The sequence below is a fragment of the Leuresthes tenuis genome, unplaced genomic scaffold (genome assembly GCF_036924035.1).
Source record: "Leuresthes tenuis unplaced genomic scaffold, fLeuTen1.0.hap1 SCAF_8, whole genome shotgun sequence".
Taxonomy (NCBI): Eukaryota; Metazoa; Chordata; class Actinopteri; order Atheriniformes; family Atherinopsidae; genus Leuresthes; species Leuresthes tenuis.
In genome coordinates, this window is record NW_027325362.1 from 31,542,568 (window position 1) to 31,565,042 (window position 22,475).

The 22,475-nt window shown below is 40.6% G+C and overlaps 2 protein-coding genes across 9 annotated transcripts in view; one reads left to right on the top strand and one right to left on the bottom strand.

The window, feature by feature from the left end:
- rims1a (regulating synaptic membrane exocytosis 1a) overlaps window positions 1-19,814 on the bottom strand; it is a 113,587-nt gene extending 93,773 nt beyond the window's left edge. For all 8 annotated transcript variants that reach the window (XM_072391495.1, XM_072391500.1, XM_072391496.1 and 5 more), the window contains exons 1-2: window positions 19,342-19,814; window positions 16,501-16,575 (exon numbers count right to left, since the gene is read on the bottom strand). In XM_072391495.1, the coding sequence (XP_072247596.1) occupies window positions 16,501-16,575; window positions 19,342-19,502 (236 nt within the window). In that variant the 5' untranslated portion in view covers window positions 19,503-19,814. The remainder of the gene's footprint in view (window positions 1-16,500; window positions 16,576-19,341) is intronic.
- Window positions 1-22,475, top strand: part of LOC140313410 (uncharacterized) — a 435,793-nt gene that overhangs the window by 348,451 nt on the left and 64,867 nt on the right. The window lies entirely within an intron of this gene.

Here is a 22,475-nt window from a genome sequence, read left to right on the forward strand (position 1 = left end):
TTAATTATTTCCAAAGCTCTTTAGGATTCTTCAACTTTCCTGCTCTGATATCACTTTTGTCTGTAAGATGAAACTCTCAGTGAAGATATAGAGTATACATTAGTGAGCTAGTCTTCATCCAACTGGTCTATTCATTTATGTTTTTAATAGGATGGGAAGTCAAATGTCTTTGTATAATGCAACCTTGTTAACAACGACATACTAGCAAATGGCTTATAGTTTCTTTTAGCCTGGTGATGATTTATGGTGGCATCAAAATCCTAAAAAAAGATTTTAGTCGAATTGACACACACTACAATCCACATTCACCCATTAACACAGGCACTCATACCACAGGTCTTTGTCGACACAGTGTTACAGGCTCCATAACACACATTCATCACACTGGTAGGAAACGTGGTTGATCTTGCCCAAGGACGCTTTGACATGTGGTCCAGGAAGCCGCGACCGACTGTCAGACAACTGCTCTTCCTCCTGAACATTTTTAATTCAGTAATCTTATATGAATTGACGTTGAGCTACGTTCATAACTCGACTTGGCCAGTCGGTTGACTCTCCTCTGTCCATGTATACATGCGTAGGAAGGGAATAATCCATTGACCAAAGTATAGCCAAAATCCCTGCACAGATGTCTGCAAGTTATCTGAATAGTGATTTTGCCAGATGTTGTTGCAGTGATATAATCAAGATTCAAAGAGTATAGCGGTCTGGAAATACTTTTAGTGACTGTGAGTTGACATGTAGTAAAACTTTTTGTTTTTTAAATGCATGCTGTTCCTTGTGGTTAGTCTTTGTTGTTAGCAGCTTCCTCTTCTGTGTGTTGGACGACAGCTGCTGAGCATGCACATAAGGCCAAGGTCAGTTTGAATCTTGTTGGGCATACACATGCAAGACTAATTAGACTCTCGACCGCATTATCTGGTTATGTTAATCCGGCTTTAAGAAGCTTGATTTAGTCTGATTTACACAGGAGCAACATGTTTACATGTATTTCAAAATTACAGCTTTGGGTGGACCAACCACCAAGTGTCACATAAACAAACTGAATCTTTGTTTAGCAAATTAGCCTCACCAGTGGTTTTTCCTCCTCAAAAAATCCAAACGTGCTGTGAAAAGGTCTGTTGACTCTCTATACCATGACTCAACACGACAAACTCTTAACTTTGAGCCTACCAACTTTTGCTAAACAAAGTTATAGAGCTCATTTTCATGCTTATTATCACCCAACACCACCAAACAAAGTTGTGCAAATGTGTACAAGTTTGACACATGCTGGTGAAGCAAAAACTGAATGGAGTAGCAAATACATCGAGTATCTCTCCACAAACCATCAAATTCTCTGTCGTCGGAGAGAACAAAAGTCTCTACCATATGAAACAACAGAGTCAGGAATTGTATGGATGGAGGGTGGGATGGCAGATTGTAATGAGAACGGGACAAGGTGGAGGATGGAGAGAAAGGGAGGGGAAAAAAAGCAAACAACATGAAGGGAAAGATCAGAGGGCACATTGAGCTGGAGACAGTTAGCAAGCTCATTAAGAAAATCCAGAAAGTATCTTTATTCAAATGTAGGCACAAGGTTAAAGCAAAGTGAGAATAAAAGCTTCACTTTCTTACACAAACACACTCACTTCCCTTTCCCATCAAAATGTTCATTGCCTTCGCTTACGTCAAGTGTGTATACGTGGGAGCATGCATGCATATTTCAAACAAAGCAGCCATGATTCAAAGCTGAAAACAGCATTAACATAAAGTGCCTCGTAATTATGCCGTGCAGCACTAATAAGCTCTGCACTCTGACTCCATACACAAAGAGAAAGCAAAGTTTTGTCCATGAGAATGTAAATTAAATTGTAAAAAAAAAAAAAAGAGTGAGAGATTGCTCATTTCGACTGATACTGAGATGTAAGTTTAATTTTTGGGGAGGCAATCATTTCACTTGTTTCCAAAGTAAGCAAAACTAAATCCAGGTTTTAATTGAAAGTTGTCATTGTTGTAAAGGCCAGTAGTCTCCATGTTGCTGGTAAAAGTTCTTCCCATCTGCTGTGAAACTGAATTTTGCTATTTGATAAAATATCTACTTTTTGCACCGAGCAGAGAGATTTTATAACTAGTGCATTACATATTCACAAGTGGCTTTATAAAGCATCCTACCAATGAACATGTAAATGTGATTGGATAATGACCGTCTTCACAATGCATTTACTCTGCAGTGGAGTGAAGTGGTATTACATTACATTTATACTTTCTTTAATTTTCTTCAATTTACTAAAAACACAATTTAGCACAAACTAGGAGAAAATGTGACAGATGCAATGTGGCTACAATGCTCTTTAAGTCAAAGTTGGACAGCATGTAGACCTTTACCTGGCACAGTGTTAGGTGAGCTTTGAAGCCAGATGGCATACAGGGCTGTAGTTGTTATAGTTTTATTCTTTTGAGTTTTTAGGTTTCAATTTTAATACTGGCGCTTTACATCCATAAATCCAGCTCATATTTGCACCATACAAGTTTAATCTTGATAGAAAATCTCCCTGTAAAAAAGAATGCACAAACAATCGCAAAGTAATTTTAGCAAATCAGTTCTTTTTACTGAGGTTTGTAGTTATAATGTACATTGGCCTGTGTGACACCCAAAATCCCATGATCTCCTGCACAGACACGCACATTCAAAGGCTTTTCAAAATAACATTTGTCATGGACAATCTTGGTTATGACCGTATTTTTGAAGTACCCTGGTTATATGTTGCGCTACTTTCCGAAATCTAGACACCTGGTTGTGAGAAACTTGGAAATGCTATATTCCAAAAGGGATAAAGCAGCAACAATTTATGCAGGCTAGGAGCTCCTGAATCTTATCTGTTGGTGAGGATTACAATGCTGCAGTTGATAAAGAATTAGACACAATTGTCATAAGCCAGGTTTGACATGTCCGGTATATCTTCAGTTTATCTGGCTCAACAAATACAAGCAACAGATATCACATTTCTCATGTGCTTCTCCGTGTGTTGATCGCTCATATCAAACATAAGCTGCTCTGGTGCAGGTTCGATTTGTAATAAATCTTGCCATTGCCATACATTCCAGTGAGAAGTGAATCACTTTGGTGACGCTGAAAGCCCGGCGTTGAACTTGGAGTTACTTCAGTGAGGCACTTATCATGCTTTGTCGCATAGGCTTCTGGATACTTTTACACAGGAATATGACAAAGTAGGTTTCTATGTCAGGAATAAGAGCAAAACTTTGATAACGCCATACAGGAATGATAATAATATGTAAACACACTTACTGTCAAGGTATCTGAGAAAACAGCTGAATAAGCAATTAACTGATTTTTTGTAATTCATTTTTATGGGATATTGTTTTGAAAAGACAGAAGGAAAAAAAAGTGAATTGGACAAGTTTCCACAAACTCATTTGAAGGGATTAAACTATGCTGCGTAGTGTCACCAGAGGGTGGCAATATCAGCTTCGATGTCAGAGGTAATTTCGTAGAAACAGTAGTTCTCCCATCCAGAAAGAAACCTCAGGGAAGTTTTAAAAAATGGAGCAAGCTCTTCTTCTGGAATTATTGATCTCTGAAAACTTATTGCATTTTGTACCTGAGAAGAGGCAATAAACATCCTCTAAATTACGTCAGTAGAGTAAGTTTCTTCTGAGGTGCCTCAGACTGGGAACATGATGATCTCAATCTCATGGCAGATTGTAAAATACGTACTTTGGTCCACTAAAAACACAAGGTAATTCCACAAAAAAGTGGTACATCTCCAGTGGTGCAACTGATGATGTTTAAACTCCTGTTGACACTGTTGAGCAGCACTAACAGAAGGAGGGAAGGAGGGGTTGTTGAGTGGCATTTAACGAGGAATCACTGGTTTAAGTGCTGTCTTTTCACTTTTCAACTTCTGCAATTACGAATGTTTAGGTTTAGTAGTTAAAAGTGCATGGTTAGGTTTAGATGTTGAAAAATACTTTGTCACAGACCATACGGTGCACTGGTCCTGGTGAGCGGCACAAAACGCATGTCTATCGAAACGTTGTCATCTCGCACAGCCACAGTATTCAACTCTGGATTGTGTAATGATTTTAAATCAAAAGTCATGTTTATTAGTTACATGTTTATTTGTCCTACATTTTTAAAAATCTTGAGCTGAAATCTTGAGCTGAAATTTAATACTCGGGGTAAGTTCTACACATGTGTAGGGAGTGAGTTGAAAGACGGACTAACACATCAGGGGTTCAGTCTTTTTTTGGGATTCATCGACAGTAACGACAGTGGTCATGTCAAGATGTCCTTTAATCAGTGGGGATGTTCCTCTCTGCAGCAGACCCACTTTGTAGGATTTTTACTAGTTACTGTTATTCACACATGCACCACAACACATTCGAAGCAAGTATTCCCTTTAAATGAAGATATCCACAAGTTTGAGCCAAGAATCGTCATTGTGTGCCCACTCATTCTCACCTCTTGCTAACAACCTCACAATTAATTTGCTTCCCAATCTCCCCAAGTGCCTCCAAAAATAGTTTTTGAGCTCTCTCTCTCTCTCTGCCGGAGCCTGTCTCTTACATCAAAGCATTAAGTTAACTTTACACAACACAAAAGTTAAAGACCCCCTACTTGAGGAGACAGTTAATGTGTTCCAAAATAAGGCCAATGAAATAGCTGAGTCCTAAAGTCCTTGACGATCATTATTGCCGTGAAGCCAAGTGTTGGCACTGCCTCCTCCGGTCCAAGGGTTTCACAAAGCAGGGTGGCATGAGGTTGGGAACGAGAGCCAGCTTCGGCTATTTTCTTGTAGTGACTCAGGTCTCTTTGGCTGAGTATGAGTCACTCCTCCAGTTCCGGGATCGATATTCAAATGAGCAGGCAGACATGAATCAAATAACAATGAGACAGTGTCAGATGGAATCACCTTGTAGCCATTAAGAAATTAGGGCTCCAACTTTTCTGTCTTATGTGCTTTCCAGACCATTGTATTAAAGTGACTTCCATCCCCTGCTACATACTTTTGTTGTGAGATGTACCAGTAGCTCCAATTCTCAGACTTGTCTGGCTGTCACCGTTGTATTTTCCTCCTTGCAACCTTGTCTCACTACTGTCTTTAATCTTGTTCACACACACACACACACACACACACACACACACACACACACACACACACAATCTTAATGTAGAGGAGACAGCTACAAGATTGATTGGAACTCATTCAGTGTCCTATAATAGATGAGTATTAAAAAAGTTCCCTGCCTCTCATGCTATTTGTGAGATTGAATGGAAGGTAAAATGCAAGCCAGAATTATTCCGGTTTGCAGCAGCAGCAGCTGTACGTGTGTGTGTGTCTACTTAGAGAAAAGATGTTTGTGTAAATGCAAAGGAGATCTTCCTACACTCTTTTTAACACCTTATTATTTGCAGAAAACGGTTTATCACCTTACATGGTGATAGAAATCTTTGATGATTCTGATCATTAACATGGCCACATACGGAGCAGTTTTTTCAGGCCGCATTGGGCCATATTGTCCTGATATAGAAAATATATATATAATATAGAAATCTTTTTGGGTCAAGTCAAAAGCAAAATAGGCGTAAGCTGCTTTAAAAAACAACACCACATAAAGAGTTTTCATGTATGAATAATAAAGAGGGCGAATCCTTAAAAACTCATCAGTATTTAGAATAACACGTGTCAATAATTGTGTAAGCTCAGATAACTTTGAGGTCTTATTTGCCATTTGTAACAAATGAAAAAGCTCAACGGGATTCACACATTTCACAATACAGTGGTGTCGGTTCTCATTCATTTTCTGTGAGCCGGCCTCTTGCATCGCCACACTGAATTCTGGGTCCAGAATTCCTTTTGCTGGCATAGCTCGCAGTGGAAGGTTGATAGAAGTTCAACTTCTCAACCAACAGCACAGGCACCAGCCAGTCAATTCACCTGACCAACAGCAGTTTGTCACAACAGTTCCAAAAGCCACACCCGCCTACCCCTGAGCATCATTGTGTCAGTGTGAACGCTGCCTAAATGTCCACAGAATCAATTATCTAATTATCATTACGCAAGTTAAATTAGAACAGAATTCTTCGGTGCACAGCACCAGTCAAAAGCTACTCAATCAAAATGAATGTGCACACTTTTCTCTGGTACTGTATGGTACATGTTTTGCACAGCATTTTCTCATTCTAAAAGACTTACATGAACACTGGTGTACTGCCTGTCACTTTAGATGGCTCATGTGTTTCATAAAAAACTTGGTATTCTCTCTTTAGATCACAAGGTTCACTTTTGATCTCTTTGATCAAAAATAAACCAATAAAAAAACATACACTCGTTCTGTACGAGCAGAGGGGAAATTACTCAAATCAGACTATAATATAGCTACAGTTTAAGCATAAATACTGCAGAGGACAATAAAAAATGACACCACATATCTGATATAAATGATAATACCTTTAAAACCAACATTTTGAATGTCTACTTAATTTTTGGCATAATATCTGTTGCAGTAGTTTGGGGTGAATTTAAACGTTGGACCTTAAAGATACATCTCTGATTGTAATACATTCACATGCTTACAACACATTTTTACAGTGCAGTGTGTCAAAAATGAATGAAACAGAAAAAGAATTGTGACTATACATTGAAGTTCATGATTTATAAACGTGTGTTTTACGAAGCATATCTTCAACACATCAAGATAAGAGATGGCCTGTTTAACCCCACCAGAGGTCCTAATTGAGTTTCTGTATATTGACACACAGACCCATAAAAATGAGACCCACCAAGACTTGATGAGACTAAGAACATTGGTTTTAGTTTGGCAAAAATAAAACCGGGAAGATAAAGAGAAAGAAATATCTGAATACCGTGATCTCTCTATCTCCCTGTTTACCTCTACATGAGTGCATGTATGTCCTGTGCTGTCTGGCTGCTCACCATATGGCTGCGGGGACATGGAGAATCTCTCACTCACTAGTTTTCTCTCTGTGTGCCAAAGCTCTGCTGTTCCTCCTCTGTCCCATGCCCTCCCCATCTCCTGTCAGAGAACTCACCATGCTGAGCTGCCTGAGTGTACTCTCACCTCCCCCACACCTTCCTTTCCTCTGTCTATCCTCCTAGTTCTTCCTGATAACACACTTCCTTTAATTTCTTTTTGGTTTCTGATAGTGTATGCGGGTTACTGGAGAACAGATGCAAGTTTTTGTAACAACCTCGCTAAAAATAACACATTAGGGTTTCAGGGAAACCCCATTAGTGAAGAAATGTGATGTCTCTTGCCAAAACTGACAGTGGTAATTTAATTCACCTCAGTACGAATGGACAATACACAATACATCTCAACAAACCAAACCATCTCTCTCATGTACTTCACTTTCTCATCATTACCTCCTCTACTCTTCTCACCCCCCTCTTCCTTATCTTCCTTCTCTTCCCTCCCGTATGTCTGACTGCTCTTCCACCCACTCCCTTGCTTTTTCTCTCTGTTTCTCACCCTCTCTCTCGACCGCTCTGTTGTGCCCTCTATGCTCTTTTAAAACAGTGTTTATCCTGCTGTCAGGGAAAGTGTCTCTGAATATATAAATAAATGACCTATAGGGTTGTATGGATGTGAGAACTTGTTGATCTTTCATCATTTGACATTTATCATTGTAATTTCAGCTAATTTTATGTGCCTTGTTTATGTTCTGGTTTGAACGCCATGCAGCATGTAACAATGGTGAAAAGACTTTTGTTGTAGCCAAACTGAAGGTCGGTAATCCTGTTTATGAGCTATGCTAACTACAGCCTGGGTGATTTGACCAAAAAAACTCTTTTTGTCTTTTCCTGTCAACATAAACTCATGATAAAAGTTTACTTACCACACCATTTATCTTGTGTATTTTCTGACACTGCGCAGTGAGGCAGCTTGGACGGAATCTAGCTTCTGAATGTCAAACAGTGGCAGTTGGAGCTCAAAATATTCGGTGAGATGTATTTGGCAGAGGAGGAACTAAGTGAGAATTGCGCCGTAGTAATGCACGAACACACTACCCCAGTCAACAGATGAAAAAAATCTTCTTTTTTTTTCTTTTTTTCTATGCAGCACTAATATAGGTGATAGGGGATTTTTCATGATTCCATTTCCCATTTCTGAAAATTCTTCCAGCATTATGCACAACATCCATTTTAAGAGTTTTTGTAGCTGCTGCATCAGAACAAGTTCTCTCTAAACGTGTGAGGTAAATGTTTGATGACTGGTTGACATAAGAATGCAGCACCGCTATCTGCCTGAACTTATTAACAATGGAATCAGAAAGGATTTTGATTAATTTACCAATTACCATCTGACATCTGCGTCACTATCTGCAGTGTCAATGCAACAAGAGAGAAAGCCTTTGAAGGAGCCTTGTTCTATGTGTTGTTTTCCCGGGAACTCTCAGCAAGCTACTCAGACACTTTGGTTTAAAAGTTCCTTATATAATGTGGTGAGACACTGGGTTCTCCTACTTACAGACGTTGAGATGACTAGTAAACTAGGTTTCTAGGAACACAAAATGACTTTTTTTCTGGTTACTGGGATAAAACATCATGAATGTGTATGTAAATAAACACGCATACACATGAATCTGCATGTCATCCCACTCTCTCTCTGCCCTCATTTCTTCTCGAGCACCTTTCTAATAAAGCCCACTGGTGTCAAAAAAAATCCTTTGGAAAAAATGAAGATCAAATGTGGAGAAAGAAATACGTATACATCTTTCATAAAAGACTTGGCATGTTAAGCCATTACCAACTCAATGACTTTTCATTGCTTAACAATATCAAATGTACTTAAATCTTGTCCAATTCAGATTCAATTTACTGTGACTCAACCAGGACGCACCAAATAAATATCGGTCATGACGTTATTCTATTTGCTGATAGGCCAGTTGCAGTCAAAAGCTGAATATCAGCTGATATTGATATTAGGCCGATATAATTGTGCATCTCTGATAAAAAAAACCATTTGATATGATTATGCATGTAAATGTAGACATGTAGAGGACTGCTCTTTTTTTGCAGCTCATGCCGAGTAAGAGAGGCTGAGGTTGCAATGTGCAGTTGATACCTCTAGATGTCACTATATCTTGCACACATAGTAAAGGACGTATGCGTTACCAGCACTCAGTCTTGCTGCGCCCAAGTATTCTCTCATATTAATGTGCTAGAAATCCATGGCTTTTGTAGAAGTGAAGAACCAAAAATTACATATAAACAGGGCCATTTTCCCTTTACGTTTTAAGATGGCCTCACTTTACAAAGGCATCTGTAGTTTCCTGGAACTTGTGGACACCCAGTATATCATCTGGTGTGTGGAGAGAGGTTAGGGTGAAACACAGCAGCTCAAAACATGCAATGTGCGCTCGCTGAAAGTCAATGAGAAAACAACAACAGATCTGCTAGTAGTCCTTTAACTGATTATTGGCTCCCCACTCCCAACCTGGCCTTTGGATAAATATATCCACAGCAGCCCAGGGTACATTGGGAAGGTGTGTGTCTCTGTGGTTTTGGTCAAGGTCTGCACTTTGAGGTAATCATCATTCAAAACACACTGCAACAATGGAGGATCACAAACATAAAAGAAAGTGTGAGAATGAGAATGATAAGGAGACACTTGGCTTTGTCACACACGATGCTATTGCTAGAGCATGCACGCTAACATACAAATGAAATAAAACAAAAAGCGGAAACTATGAGTACAAAAGAAGGGAGAGGGATTGTGAAATGAAATCAAGCTCTAAGAAACAGTAATAAAAGAGCAAAAAATAAAGATAAGAAGTAAAAGGGAAGCAATGGAAGAAGGGATGAGAGAGAAAAAGAAGGGACAGATGGAGAGAGCACCAGAGCCAACAGCAGAGCTAAGTGGGTAGTGTGCTCCCCAGACAGTCCTCCATATGGCCTGGCAACGCCATACACAGCCAGGCAGCACAAACACACAAATACACAGTATGTATATGCACATATGAACCCAAATGTACCTCTGCACAAACAAATCACATACACACAGATAGTGCATATTCACATATTCACACAGTAATTACCGCATACCGATAACTTTACAGCGCTCCCTCCCTGCTCACTCTTTAAATTCTAAATTTAACCACATAACAATTCCATCAGTAATAATGATATTTATTTTATTATCTTCACTCTGGACGCTGCCAAAAGCACATTTTCTTACATGAGCACAACCTTTTTGAGCAGCAACACTTTCTTTCGCAATGTTCACTGATACACCCTTTGTTTATGAGATTTGGTATGAAGACATGACAAAAAACGGTTTGAGGTTTCCGAATCATCACTCCCAAATTTTAAATAGTGCAACTGCCTAGTTCACACTGCAGGATTTGAAGCCAGATTCTCACATTGCAGGTCACAGACAAATAGGCCAGATCTAAGGCAAATTGGTGGTATGATCAGCGGTCACCAATCGTTGTGTGAACAGTCCATAGATGTGATTTGTGAGGCTGCAGTCTTTAATTTTTTTCAGGTAGTCCGATGGGGGAGAAATAATTAAGTGAGCCATCAGCCATCAGCAAATGATGGCATTGGACCCTGGGTCAGGGGACACAAAAGGGCAAATAACAATAATCAAAAACATACAAAATATGTGACAGAGAGCTTGGTGTGCAAACTATGGTCTACGCAGGAAACTGAGACGAATTTGGTGGCAAGAACATCCACGCCTCTCTGATGTGCTCAGTGTGCAGCACCATGACAGACTCAGAAGAGAGGGAAGCTGTGGAGCGAAACTGACAATTCCCTACAACAGCTAGGTAAGCAAAACAGATTGAGTCCTCTTACTTGTATCACAGTGTAGCGGTAATGACGAGAGAAAACCTGTCTGCATGACAGAAACTTCTTGATAGAGATCAGACTGACTGACCCCATGCTGCAGTGTTGGGTGAACACACTCACACTTTAAAACTCCCGAACACAAGAGAAACACATGGTGTAGAATGAAACGTCTAAACTTGGCTCACTGGGGTAGAAAGCAATGGTCTGTTGTCTGGGATCGCTGCACAGAGGGCCTTCAATCCACTTCTGGCAAGAGAAATTTTTGCACCTGGTTAGCAAACCTGAAAGATTAAAGGCTTGCACTATATGCTAATCAATTAACTGTCCTATACAATTTGACATCACAGGTAATTGCAGAACTGGGCAGGTGGACCCCTGCCAAGTATTAAAGAGGACTAGATATTAGAAAGGAAAACTAAAGAATATATTACTGTCGTGAAAGTCTGATTTTCACACCATCTCACCAAGTATGCTTAACTATTCTCACTGCCTGACAAAGTCCATTGGCTTATTATTCCTTGTACTTCCAACTTTGGTGACCAATATATTCCCCACATTATCTTAAAACCTCATATGGGATCCCTTCTTCCAAATGACCACATAGATATTTAGCAAAATTATTTAACATCAGTTTTCAAACCAACAATCGTTCTTAATAGTTGTTCTGGGGGTTAAAACAATTTGCATGTTCATCGCTAAAGTGGGGGCTGTTCAGTTGTTCCATGGGTTCTCTCCGGGAACTCCGGCTTTCTCCTACAGTCCAAACAGACACCCGTGTGTCAGGTTAATTAGTGGTTCAAAATTAAGTGTGAGCACGCGTGGTTGTTTGTCCCGTTTGACTCTGTCTTGGCCCTGCAATAGACCAGTAACCTTCCCAGTGCACACACCCCCCACATCCCTGAGTAGAATAAAGTGAATATGAAAAATGAATAAATGAATATTAACACAAAGCTGAGAAATGTAATTTATGGGAGATCTCCCAGGATCTCATTTTCTTTGATGAACAGCCATCTGAATTCCCAGATTTGTAAGGCAAATACACAAGATGCAGAAAATGGGCCATGGCTGAACACAGTTTGTCTTATCTCACAAACTAACTTATAGTATAGAAATAGTGCAGCCCCAGTTATGATGAACTGGAATTGTGCTGATGTTTGAATTGACATGGTGTAACCTTTAGTTACATGTTTGCAAGAGTAAATTTGTGTCACAAAATCAGATTATATTATTGCCAGTCACTCTGTGATGGACTGGTGACCTGTCCAGGGTGTACCCCGCCTCTCACCCGATGACCGCTGGGATAGGCTCCAGACACCCGTGACCCGACCGACGGATTAAGCGGGTATAAAAAATGGATGGATGGATGGATTATTGTCAGTCTTCTCTGTTGAATCACATGAGAAAATCCAGTCATAATCAGTTCATACTATATAAAGCTTGCTACCAGCAGCTAAAGAAGGAACTCCCTCTTGAACATACAGAAGTGTAAGTGAGAGTGTGTCAAGTCTCTTCCAGATCCCAGCTGGAGCAGAGACTTGTGGGAAGACCAGGATTGCGGCCAATCCCTGAAGGAAGTGAGGAAATGACTCTTCGCCAATCCCAATGCTCACCTAGGTTACGACGGGGCCGCTGGGCCAATGCCATGGTATCCTGCTATCAGGGGACACCTGGCCAATCATATTTGTCGTTGTAAGGCGTAAACATCCTTACACTGCAGTACTTCCATGTTGCCCATGAAGAAGTTTAAAAGAGAAATGTAGGTGAGGGAGGACGGTGTGAGAGAAGACCTGACCAGTGTGTTACAGTGGGCAAAAATGGGTTATTTGACCCATTTTATCTTTAGAATTATCGTATGTGATCACATCATTTATCAAATATAACTACAATATCATTGTATGTATAAACATTATATTGTTTAATGACTACAGTACTGTTAATTTACATCATGCTTGATCAACATAAAAAAGCATTTTTAAAAAAGCATTATTAATTAGTTTTCTGGAAATGCACTCGTACAAACTTCTGTATGTATTACGAATGAAGCATTACTGACATAAAAATGTATTTAAAACCAGTTGTGACAATAACACAGGCTGCAGAGTACCGCACTGACTTTAAGAAAAAAGTATGAAAAAATGCACATGGACATTAATAGCCCATCAATAGCACACTGCAGTCAGTCATTTGAAATACATTATTTGACAGGGTGATAAGAATTCCATGTTGATTAACATCAGCTGAATACATCAGCTGATACACTTTCCTCAATATACTTCTACAACTTCTACAACTCCTGTTCTTATTAAAAGTTTAAAACCCTGAAGAGATTAAAGTATACAAGGGTGAAATTTAAAGCAAGCTACGTTTTTTCGCACACCACCACTTCAGATTGCCAACAGCTCAATCAACAGCTCCTCAGAGGTCTGTTTCTGTCTCTGTCGAGCTGATCAACCTGACAAACGTTTGGGAGGAAATGACCATCAGCATACAGGTTTCCCTTCCCATTTGTTTCCCTTCAGGTGATAAAATGACTCTGTGAATAAATATTATGCATCAGTGATCAGTCAATGTTGACTGTGCTCCGCTCCACAGTGTTAGATGCAACACATAGAGTTAATAGGAAACTCAGGTTTATTAGGCAGCAACTTTCCAATTAAAAATGCTAACATTGCCTTCTCTGATAGAGACTTGCCAAGAATTTTAATCACAACAATGCCGTAAAAGAACATCATAAACATGAAACTAGATCATACATCTTTGTTCTTTAGTGTAAATCTGATGTGTATGTATGTGTGACCTATCCAGCTGATTAGCACAAATGATAAAGTTAAGTCATTTTGTAACAGACAAAACTTGTTCCCTTGGTGTTGGCTATAATATGGCTCAACTATTAATTGAATTGAACCATTTAATAGCAATGTTATTACAAATTGAGCCAGTTTAGTGAATAATCAATGAAAAAATATATAATAGATAGTCAGTTTAGCCACAGATGTATCATTCCAAAATACTGTATATTGCCAACATAAGTGACAAAAGAAACGAAAATGCTAACCGTAAAGATTAGCTTTGTTGGTTAGACAAAGCTAAACGTTGTTACTTTCAGTCACTATTGTCCTATGTGCATATACCTGTGACAGAGGCATAACGAGTTTGAAAGATCAAGCGGTTTGAGATGGCATGGAACTATTTGTTAATGCTACATTTAAACGTTAGCATTTCATTGCTTCTGCATTGGCGAAGCAGGCGCACTGACACAGAACGCTCTTTAAAAAAAGCTGATGTACTGCAATCGGGCAGAACAGCTGAACCACACCTTAGGCAAATGGCATGTGACAACACATGTGAGTGAATGTGTGTGCGCTTTGTTTGTTTTTTAGTATTCTGACTGATAGTATAAATTCCAGTCTGTTGGCAGAAATGCTATTAAATATTCAAAACTCCATTTACATGAGTATTGCTTGCTCATTTGGTTCAGTAGGTGCCCCATGTATGGAGGCTAAAAGTCCTACTGGGTGAGGACTTTTAGCCTTAGCCTCTCAGCAGGCCTGGTTTGAGTTCCAGTCTGTGGCCATGTGTCACAATGTAACGCTAGTATGAGCATTTTACACCAACAGTTGCACCAGGTCTTCCTTTTAGTTGTCAACCACATTGACCTGCTATGTTTCTACAGTAGCACAGAATTTAATTTTACAACCAGCCATAGTTTCTTCAACATACTTGAAAGGTGAGGTATTTAGTTAGTTGCAATCAGTAACTTTAATGCTAGATAGCATTACATCCATCACAGTAGACATTTCATTCTTAATTCTCTACTGCCTAATATCAGATGCCACACATATACATCAAGGACTTTAACAATCCTCCTGATTTGGTGTGGTTAGCAAAATAACTACTTTATAGACATAATATCTTCTTCCGAGTTCAATGAACCAGCAGCAGGAATATTGACTGCAATGTCTGGTGTTCTTTGAAATAATGTGAAGAATGCTGCCTAGAAAAGCACAAATTGTTTAATGTTATAAGCCCATATTATGGGCTTCCTCAGAGAAGCAGATGTGCTCCAGCTGATTTACTCTGCAATCCCACCTCCCTCTGAACTAGCAACACATATACACTGTAATAGCCATACCGTGCACACAGACAGAACATATACAAGTTTTATCCTTTGATCAGTGTGTGGCAGAAAAACATGTTACTGGCTGCAGAAGTCACTACAAACAGAAACCTGTGGAAACTCACATTTCAGCGCACAAATAAGCTGGCAGAAATGGAGATCTTCAAATGGCAAAACATCAAAGGATAAAAACGACAGAATCTCTTTCAAATAACATTGGCAATTCAAGCCGCTATTAACAACCACTGATCAAATAAACTGCCTTCTCACAAACTCACACACACACACAGTGGTGGAGAACAGATAATCACTGAGCGGTTCCATTATAAAGAATTGCTCCTGACCAACCCATCAAACATCCAATCCTTACTAATTGGAGAAGAGATGGGAGGCATTATTTCAGAGGAAGCTAACCTCTAACCACCTGCACTCTCAGTATGATGTTAGTTGTAGAGAAAAAAGGAGGCTTAGTAGCACTGGAACCCAGTGTGTATTCCCCTTTCGAATATGATAGTTAAGTTGAGTCAGTCAACCAAAAAAAAAAAGAAAAAGGAAAAATTAAAAACTATTCATCGAATTTTCATGTGAAATTCCTGGCTCGTGTGAGAGGAAGTTATAGGGAAACATGTCACAGACACAAACAAATGACAAGACAAGCAACTTGGCTGAGGAGCCAACCAAACTGTGAGACACACAGTGCATCTGAATCCAGCCTTCAGCCGGCAACTTTACGGAGGAGGATGACATCAGCAAGTCTTTAATGACTCAACAATGCCAGCACTGGAACAAGCAGACTGACTTTGTCCATCTTGACTATGTCTACAGCAAAGGCTATGTCGTTGCTCTCTGACAGATGACAGACAGCAACTAGAGTAAATAAGTTTGTTTAACAGCATGCAACGTCACAGTTATTTAAAAGCCACTTTCAGTGGATCTTTTCCAGTGGCACCAGCTAAGGCAAATCTCCTCAAATTGCTGTATATGTAAAAGTCTTAATGGGGTGCCTGGATGATGTGATTTCACTATTTCACACAGTATCATAAAAACAATGGTTTGAGTCATGTCAAACTTGATATACTGTTGACCAGTCTGATGTCTAAAGTTGATTTCTCAATAGAATATCAAGTTTAAGGACAAGAGACTGCAATTTAAGCTCTTAGATCTAGTGTTAAATTAGACTGGGTAATAGTTGGCAGGGGCTGCATGGTGGTGTGGTGGTTAGAACCGTCACTTCCCAGCAAGAGGGTTCCAGGTTCAACTCCCAGCATGCATGTTCTCCCCGTGTATGCGTGGGTATTCTGGCTTCCTCCCACCGTCCAAAAACATGCATGTTAGGTTAATTGGTGACTCTAAATTGTCCCTAGGAGTGAGCATGTATGTGGTTGTTTGTCTCTGTGTGGCCCTGTGATGGACTGGCAACCTGTCCAGGGTGTACCCTGCCTCTCACCTAGTGATAACTGGGATAGGCTCCAGCCCCCCTGCGACCCTACAGTTGGATTAAGCGGGTATACAAAATGGATGGATGGAGTAGTTGGCAGTTGAACAAATGTTGACACTCACCTGACGTCGTTTTGCTGTGGAGGTTTCTTCTGCCCTACCAGGTTCACCGTTCTTGCTTGAATGGGCTTCTCTTCTCTGAAAGAGACAATTAGAGTATACAGTTAGTGCACAGTTAGTGTAACTTTCCTGTTACTTTCGTTTTGTTTCAGTTAACTTTCTTGTACTTTCAGTGTCTCAATTTACAGCAAACAACATTTACCCAAATGAATTCCGTTACTCCCAAGGTTCCCAAGTTCACTTTCGAAAGTTCACATCCTGCAGACCTGTAGTCGGCCTTTGAAATGTCGGCCTTGCTAACAAAACTCGTAACTCGTAAAGAATACTCCCTTTCTAGTAAAAATAGACCCACTAACACTACTGTTTCAAAGGTTTAAAAAAAAGCCATTCACTTCACAGTATTACATGTTATTACTAAATAATAGGAATGAGGCTCTGATTGATTTCAAAAGTGGCCCACAACAATTACTAACGTTATGTTGTGAATAAAGTAGAATAATGTCAACAGAAGTCTGCCAGCATTGCTTCCAAAATGAGTAGCTTTGTTGTCTTAGTTTGTAATTACTGTGGACAACCAATCGTGGAGTCACCACCGATTCTCACCTGATGAAATTAGTCCATTGATTACTCATCATTTGCAATCATTCATTCGTGATCAGTCATTTTGTGTGTTGGAGCAATTCCCAGGCTTCGTGTTACTGTGAAACACCTATCAGTTCCACGCAAAGCGGTGACGTATTTTCATTTCAAATATAGGTTATGCAGTCATTGGAAGGTCGGGGACGGCTAACACATTTTAAAAAAAGAGCAAGGAGGTCACACAGACCACACATAAACAGAGCGAGGGGTCAGGCAACAAACTGTTTGGAGTGAACGAATGGCCACGTGTTCATAAAAACGACATGAAGTTTACATGGTGATTTTTTAAAGTCATTTCTATGCTACGTGAAATAGAAATAACCATTAGTTTAAAGGACACATAATTAATATTTCTCAGAAAGTCATCCCTCCCCTGTATGTACTGAATGTAGACCATGCACTTTTCTGGTTTCCCTGAGGAACACTGTCCCACCTGCTAAAAACACAACCAAAACACACACTTTTCTAACTTTTTGTGGCTGTTGTTAGGTGGGGATTATCACTCACTAATCACTGCAGCTTTGTCATATTTACCATGCTTTGTTTGTATCACTTTTCTATTTTAGAAGAGAGATTTAGAAGAAAGCAATGTTTGCACAATGTTACAATAACTCTATTCTTTGACAACAAATAAACTGATGCTAGTGTTCTAAATCTGAAACAGCTAAAAGGCTGAGTACATTTTCTGCATCTCTACATTACAACCCACACTACCCTACTCCTGTATCCTACTACACTCAGGATGCATTTATTAGTCAACCAGTACATCTATTCAATGCAGACCTAAACGCAAATCACACACTGCACACACACGGACACTGCTTTGACAGAGTGATCTCCAGCTAAGCAATGTTGAGAGGAAACAGTGCAGAAGCCAATATGGGTTAGGACATGTATGTGCTGACATCCTGCCTTATTCACAGCTGCTACACTATGACATGACTGAATTCATGGCTCTTTGATACATTACTTTAAATGATGCATAGCCACTTAGAGCCGGAGCTATATATTGGACATTTCCTTCTTTAGATGCAATGAATCGATCTTCCGTTCCAGTGCTGGGCCATCAGTCTGCACAGAGTTCTTAAAATAGAACAGGGACGTAGACCTTGAGGAGCGCCTCGCTTAGGTGGGTCGTTCTATCTTTCTATCTGTTTGTCAGAGCATGCAGCTTCCATGCAAACCATGCAAAAAACCTGAGGAAGGCATTGTTTCAACTTGATGCATTTTCTGGTCCTGGAGGAAAAGGGGATGGACAGGGGTTAATCTCTGCACCGATCACAGCGGCAAAGAAATCTGGAGACTTTTCTACATTTATATGTGACGGTGGTATAGCGGAGGAGGAGGAGGATGCACACAGTGAATATAAGCCACTCTGTTATTAAAATAAGAAACACTGACACCTTTTCCTCCCCTGCTACAGGCCTACTGTTTCTATAACAGCCCATGTGTCTGTTGCAAGAGCACTGGCCTACATACAGTGCATAAGGCTAGGAAAGGCTCAACCGCACCCCAGAGCTGAGAACAGCAGCTGTTGAGATGGATGCTGCACAGATAAAAGCCAACAGGGAGGGTTTTACTTTTACTATTCTCTGTGCCAGCCTTCACTCACTCTTTTGCAGTTTCCCGCAGCATCTTGCGGTGAAATACTTCAGGTAAACCACAAATACTCGCTACTGTGACTGAGCCAGGCGCCTGGTCTGTGTGACAGTGATGATATTCCGTAGAGAAGTACAGGTGAGAATTTTTGGTCTTGTTTTTCATCTCTGGCGTACAGTGATGAGCCATGGTGACACACCCCTCGACCCTCCCACCGTTCCGAGTATCTCTCTTCTGAGCAAGTTACACCTGTCCCAGTATTCACCCACTGGGCCTCTCTTAGGAGATGCAAAAATCTGTGAACTGGATGTGAACTCTTTTGCCTTATGCGTGATTCCTTCCACACAGAGATGTAGCCTATATGGACCTCTGATTTAGTAAGTTTTGTGGGGAGGTTTCAGCAGTATGCTATATAGATGCACACAAACACACGCATGTTTGGTAAGGTATGATGTGGAAGGGCAGAAGTCCTGATGAGCATTTCATATCTAGGAGATCTTAGGACTTCTTCAGAATGGAATTAGCCCAGGCCCGGTCTCTCTCCTTCACACACTCTTACACACACATGCACACACACATTATATCTTGCTCTTTTCCCTCGCTTACTTTAACATGGCCTCCTCCTTTGCCTCCTCCTCCCGTTGCCGAGCCAACACAGCCATGATGATCTTCCTCTCCTCCTCAGTCAGATGGCTGAGGTCCGGCTCCGGGATGGCCGGGGCCACGGACGGGCGCGGGCCGCCCCGAGGGCCCACTGAGGCGAACATCTTCCCTGCCACCACCACTGTTCTTCTCTTCCTCCTCGCCTCGGTCGGGATCACGGATAGAAAACCCGGTGGCGGTGCCCACGGATCACGACATGGCCCACAGATGAAGCAGCGGTTGGAGCGACTGATGCGGAGTTCCCATGACGGTGGCGGGGGGCACCCAGGGTGGCGGGGGCGGCGGCGGCGGCAGCGTTGTCGTTGCTAGCTGTGGTAGTAGTAGTGGTGACTGTGGCCGAAGCGCTTCGGTTCCTGGTTGCCGTTTTCAGCCTCTCCTCCCTCTTGCTGCTCCGCTGTCTTCTCCCCCCACCCCCCACCCACCCACCCGCCTCTCCCCTCCACCACCTCCGTTTTACGGGGAGCCCATATATCCGGCGGTCAGTCCGGATGATGGCACACAGGAGGGGGATCTCGGTTCCGTCCTTCTGGCCAGGCAGAAAGGAGGGCTCCCTGAAGGCGGCTGGGGACTGCGTTCGGTCCGGTGCGCTGGCTTTATGGCTGCAGGGCGAGGCGGTAACTTCTTGTTTTCCAGCGCCACTGCTGATGCTGATGCTGCTGTCAGGGAGACGAAACCGTCAATGGGACCGCAGCCCCTCAAGCGCGTTCACTTTTCGTGCCGCGAGAGCGCGCAGCCCTCATTTGAGAATGGGGGCTCCACTCGCTGTTAAGATGCGCGCTCATGGCGGTCTGTGGCACACACAGAAAATAAATGGTTCTTTGTGAATTGTGGGTTTGGGACCATGATAAGTCGTAAAACCAAATCATAACAAGAATCATTCTCTTATTTAATAATTTCCCTCTAAATCTTTCCTCATTTTTTCAGACCCATATAAATATGTTTAACTGAATTATTTGTAGAGTTGCATTTCAAACTTCTTTATTAGCTTTTTGTGCCTTATGTTGCAACCTCAAGGGGTTTTCTCCAAATTTAGGCTAAATTAGCTTTAAATATATCTCTATCGATATATATATTCGCCACCGTGTGAATATAATACATTCCTTGATTTGAGTATTTTATTGTTCATTGAAGTAGTTACCCATTAAAATTGGTTTTATCAATGGATAAGTCATATTACTCTTATTTGTTTAACATTGGATATTTCAAATCGTATTGCAGCTGCCTTCACATTGTCCACACTGCTCTTGAAAAGGTTCTTGAATGGTTCCAAGTTAAAACTAGCTCATGGCAGACATGGCTGCCATGTCTGTCGAAATGATTGTTGTTATCCACACGTGTACAGTGCTTCATTGAAAGGGTACAAGTAGACCAATGAATTATTAAACCATGGAAAGCTCTTGGATAGCTTACCCCAAAAATATCACTGGAGCCACATGATTTTAGCTTTCACTTGGTTTTGCTCTGATTCTGTGGCTCTGGTGTGACACCCAGTGGTTTTCTTTAGGTCATATATTGGACCTTTAATGGCTTTGAAATAAGATTCTAACAAACCATAATTGTTCACCTAATTCAAAAAATAAATGTAAGCTATCTTAAAGTTACAAAGTTATAAATCAAAGTTGCAAAGGGAGATTTTCTCAGTGTTGAAATGCATGGAAATAACCAATTTGTGTTTTTGTCACCTAAGAGTAAGCTTTTTATATCTAAAGATAGCACAGGACCCCCTTCTGCAGTCCATTTTGCACCATTGAGTTTCTACAGAAACCCAGAATGGACAAACCAAACAAAGGCTCTGGAGCTGGCCTTTCACATTTTTTGTGACATTCACAGTTTCTGCAATCTTGAGAGAAGGATGAAGCATGGAGAAATTGAGCCTGTTATAGCCGGCAACTTTGGTGATGTCACAAAATCCTACACATTTAAGAAATTTGAGATTATATTATCAAACCAAACACGTAAAAAAAAAGCCTATTTATCCATTCATTCTTTTCTGATGCTTTCATGAGGTGCCTTTATCCTCTTTCTATTTAAGCATTATTCCAGTGTTTCAAGGAACAATATATGGCAACATTTAGATTAAATTTTCCAATACAAAAAAAGGAAATGGTTTGAGAGAATTTAGTGATAATATTAGATAAATATTTGAAATGTATACATCAAATAGATGTGGACCAAAGGACCATTTTCTAGTATTGTGTGAAACCCCTTGCAATAAGAGTGCATGGACTCTCCTCCCCTTCTCCTTTCTCCCACCAATCATTGCGTGCTGGAATGACGCGGATCCCCCTTTTTTCTCCTTCCTCCCACCTCTCTCTTCCTCTTTTCCTTTCCTCTGTCCTTTCTCTCCATCCTCTCAGCAATCTCCACACACTTTATTTCCTCATGCAGAAAAATAATCTGAAGGGACCCTGAGGTTTACCATATAACCATGTGCATAGCTATAGGGTGACATTTGCAGTATGTTGGTGTGCAACATTTTAATTACAGCCCACATCTTCTGTCATAGGATTATGACATTTTTTTTTTAAAATTCAGAAAACTAACCCACAGATGAGAGGTGATAATCCCACAGATTTAATAAGACATACCCCATTATGTAACAATAATGAAATTTTTAAACAAATATGTTTTAAAGGTCTATGTTTGCATGCTTTGTTTGTACTCTAAAGTGTATGTCGTTTGTCAAGGTCCATGAGGTCTCAACACATTTCCATGTAAATTATAATAGTTTTGGCCTGACTGTGTCCCTTTAAATTTAAAGTGAAACCTAATGAACTTAGCTGCATTACCACTTTTATTTCAGCACCATGGTCAGCTCATTGAGCTGTAGCCTTCATAACGTTAACATAGCGTTCTCTGCAGATCAGAAGAGGATGTTTCACAATCAAAGTAGGAGTTTTTCCAACTAGTCAGCGTTCTTCAATCGCAAGATGGGATTGGCTAGTTAGACTTGAAGCTTGCATGTGTTGTTAAGAGAACTGCTGCTAGTGCTGAGGTGCTGCAACAAATCTAGTGACTTGTAGGACAAACCCTGGATTCTTCATTGCCAAGAGATTGGCTGAAGTTCCCCTGTGAGT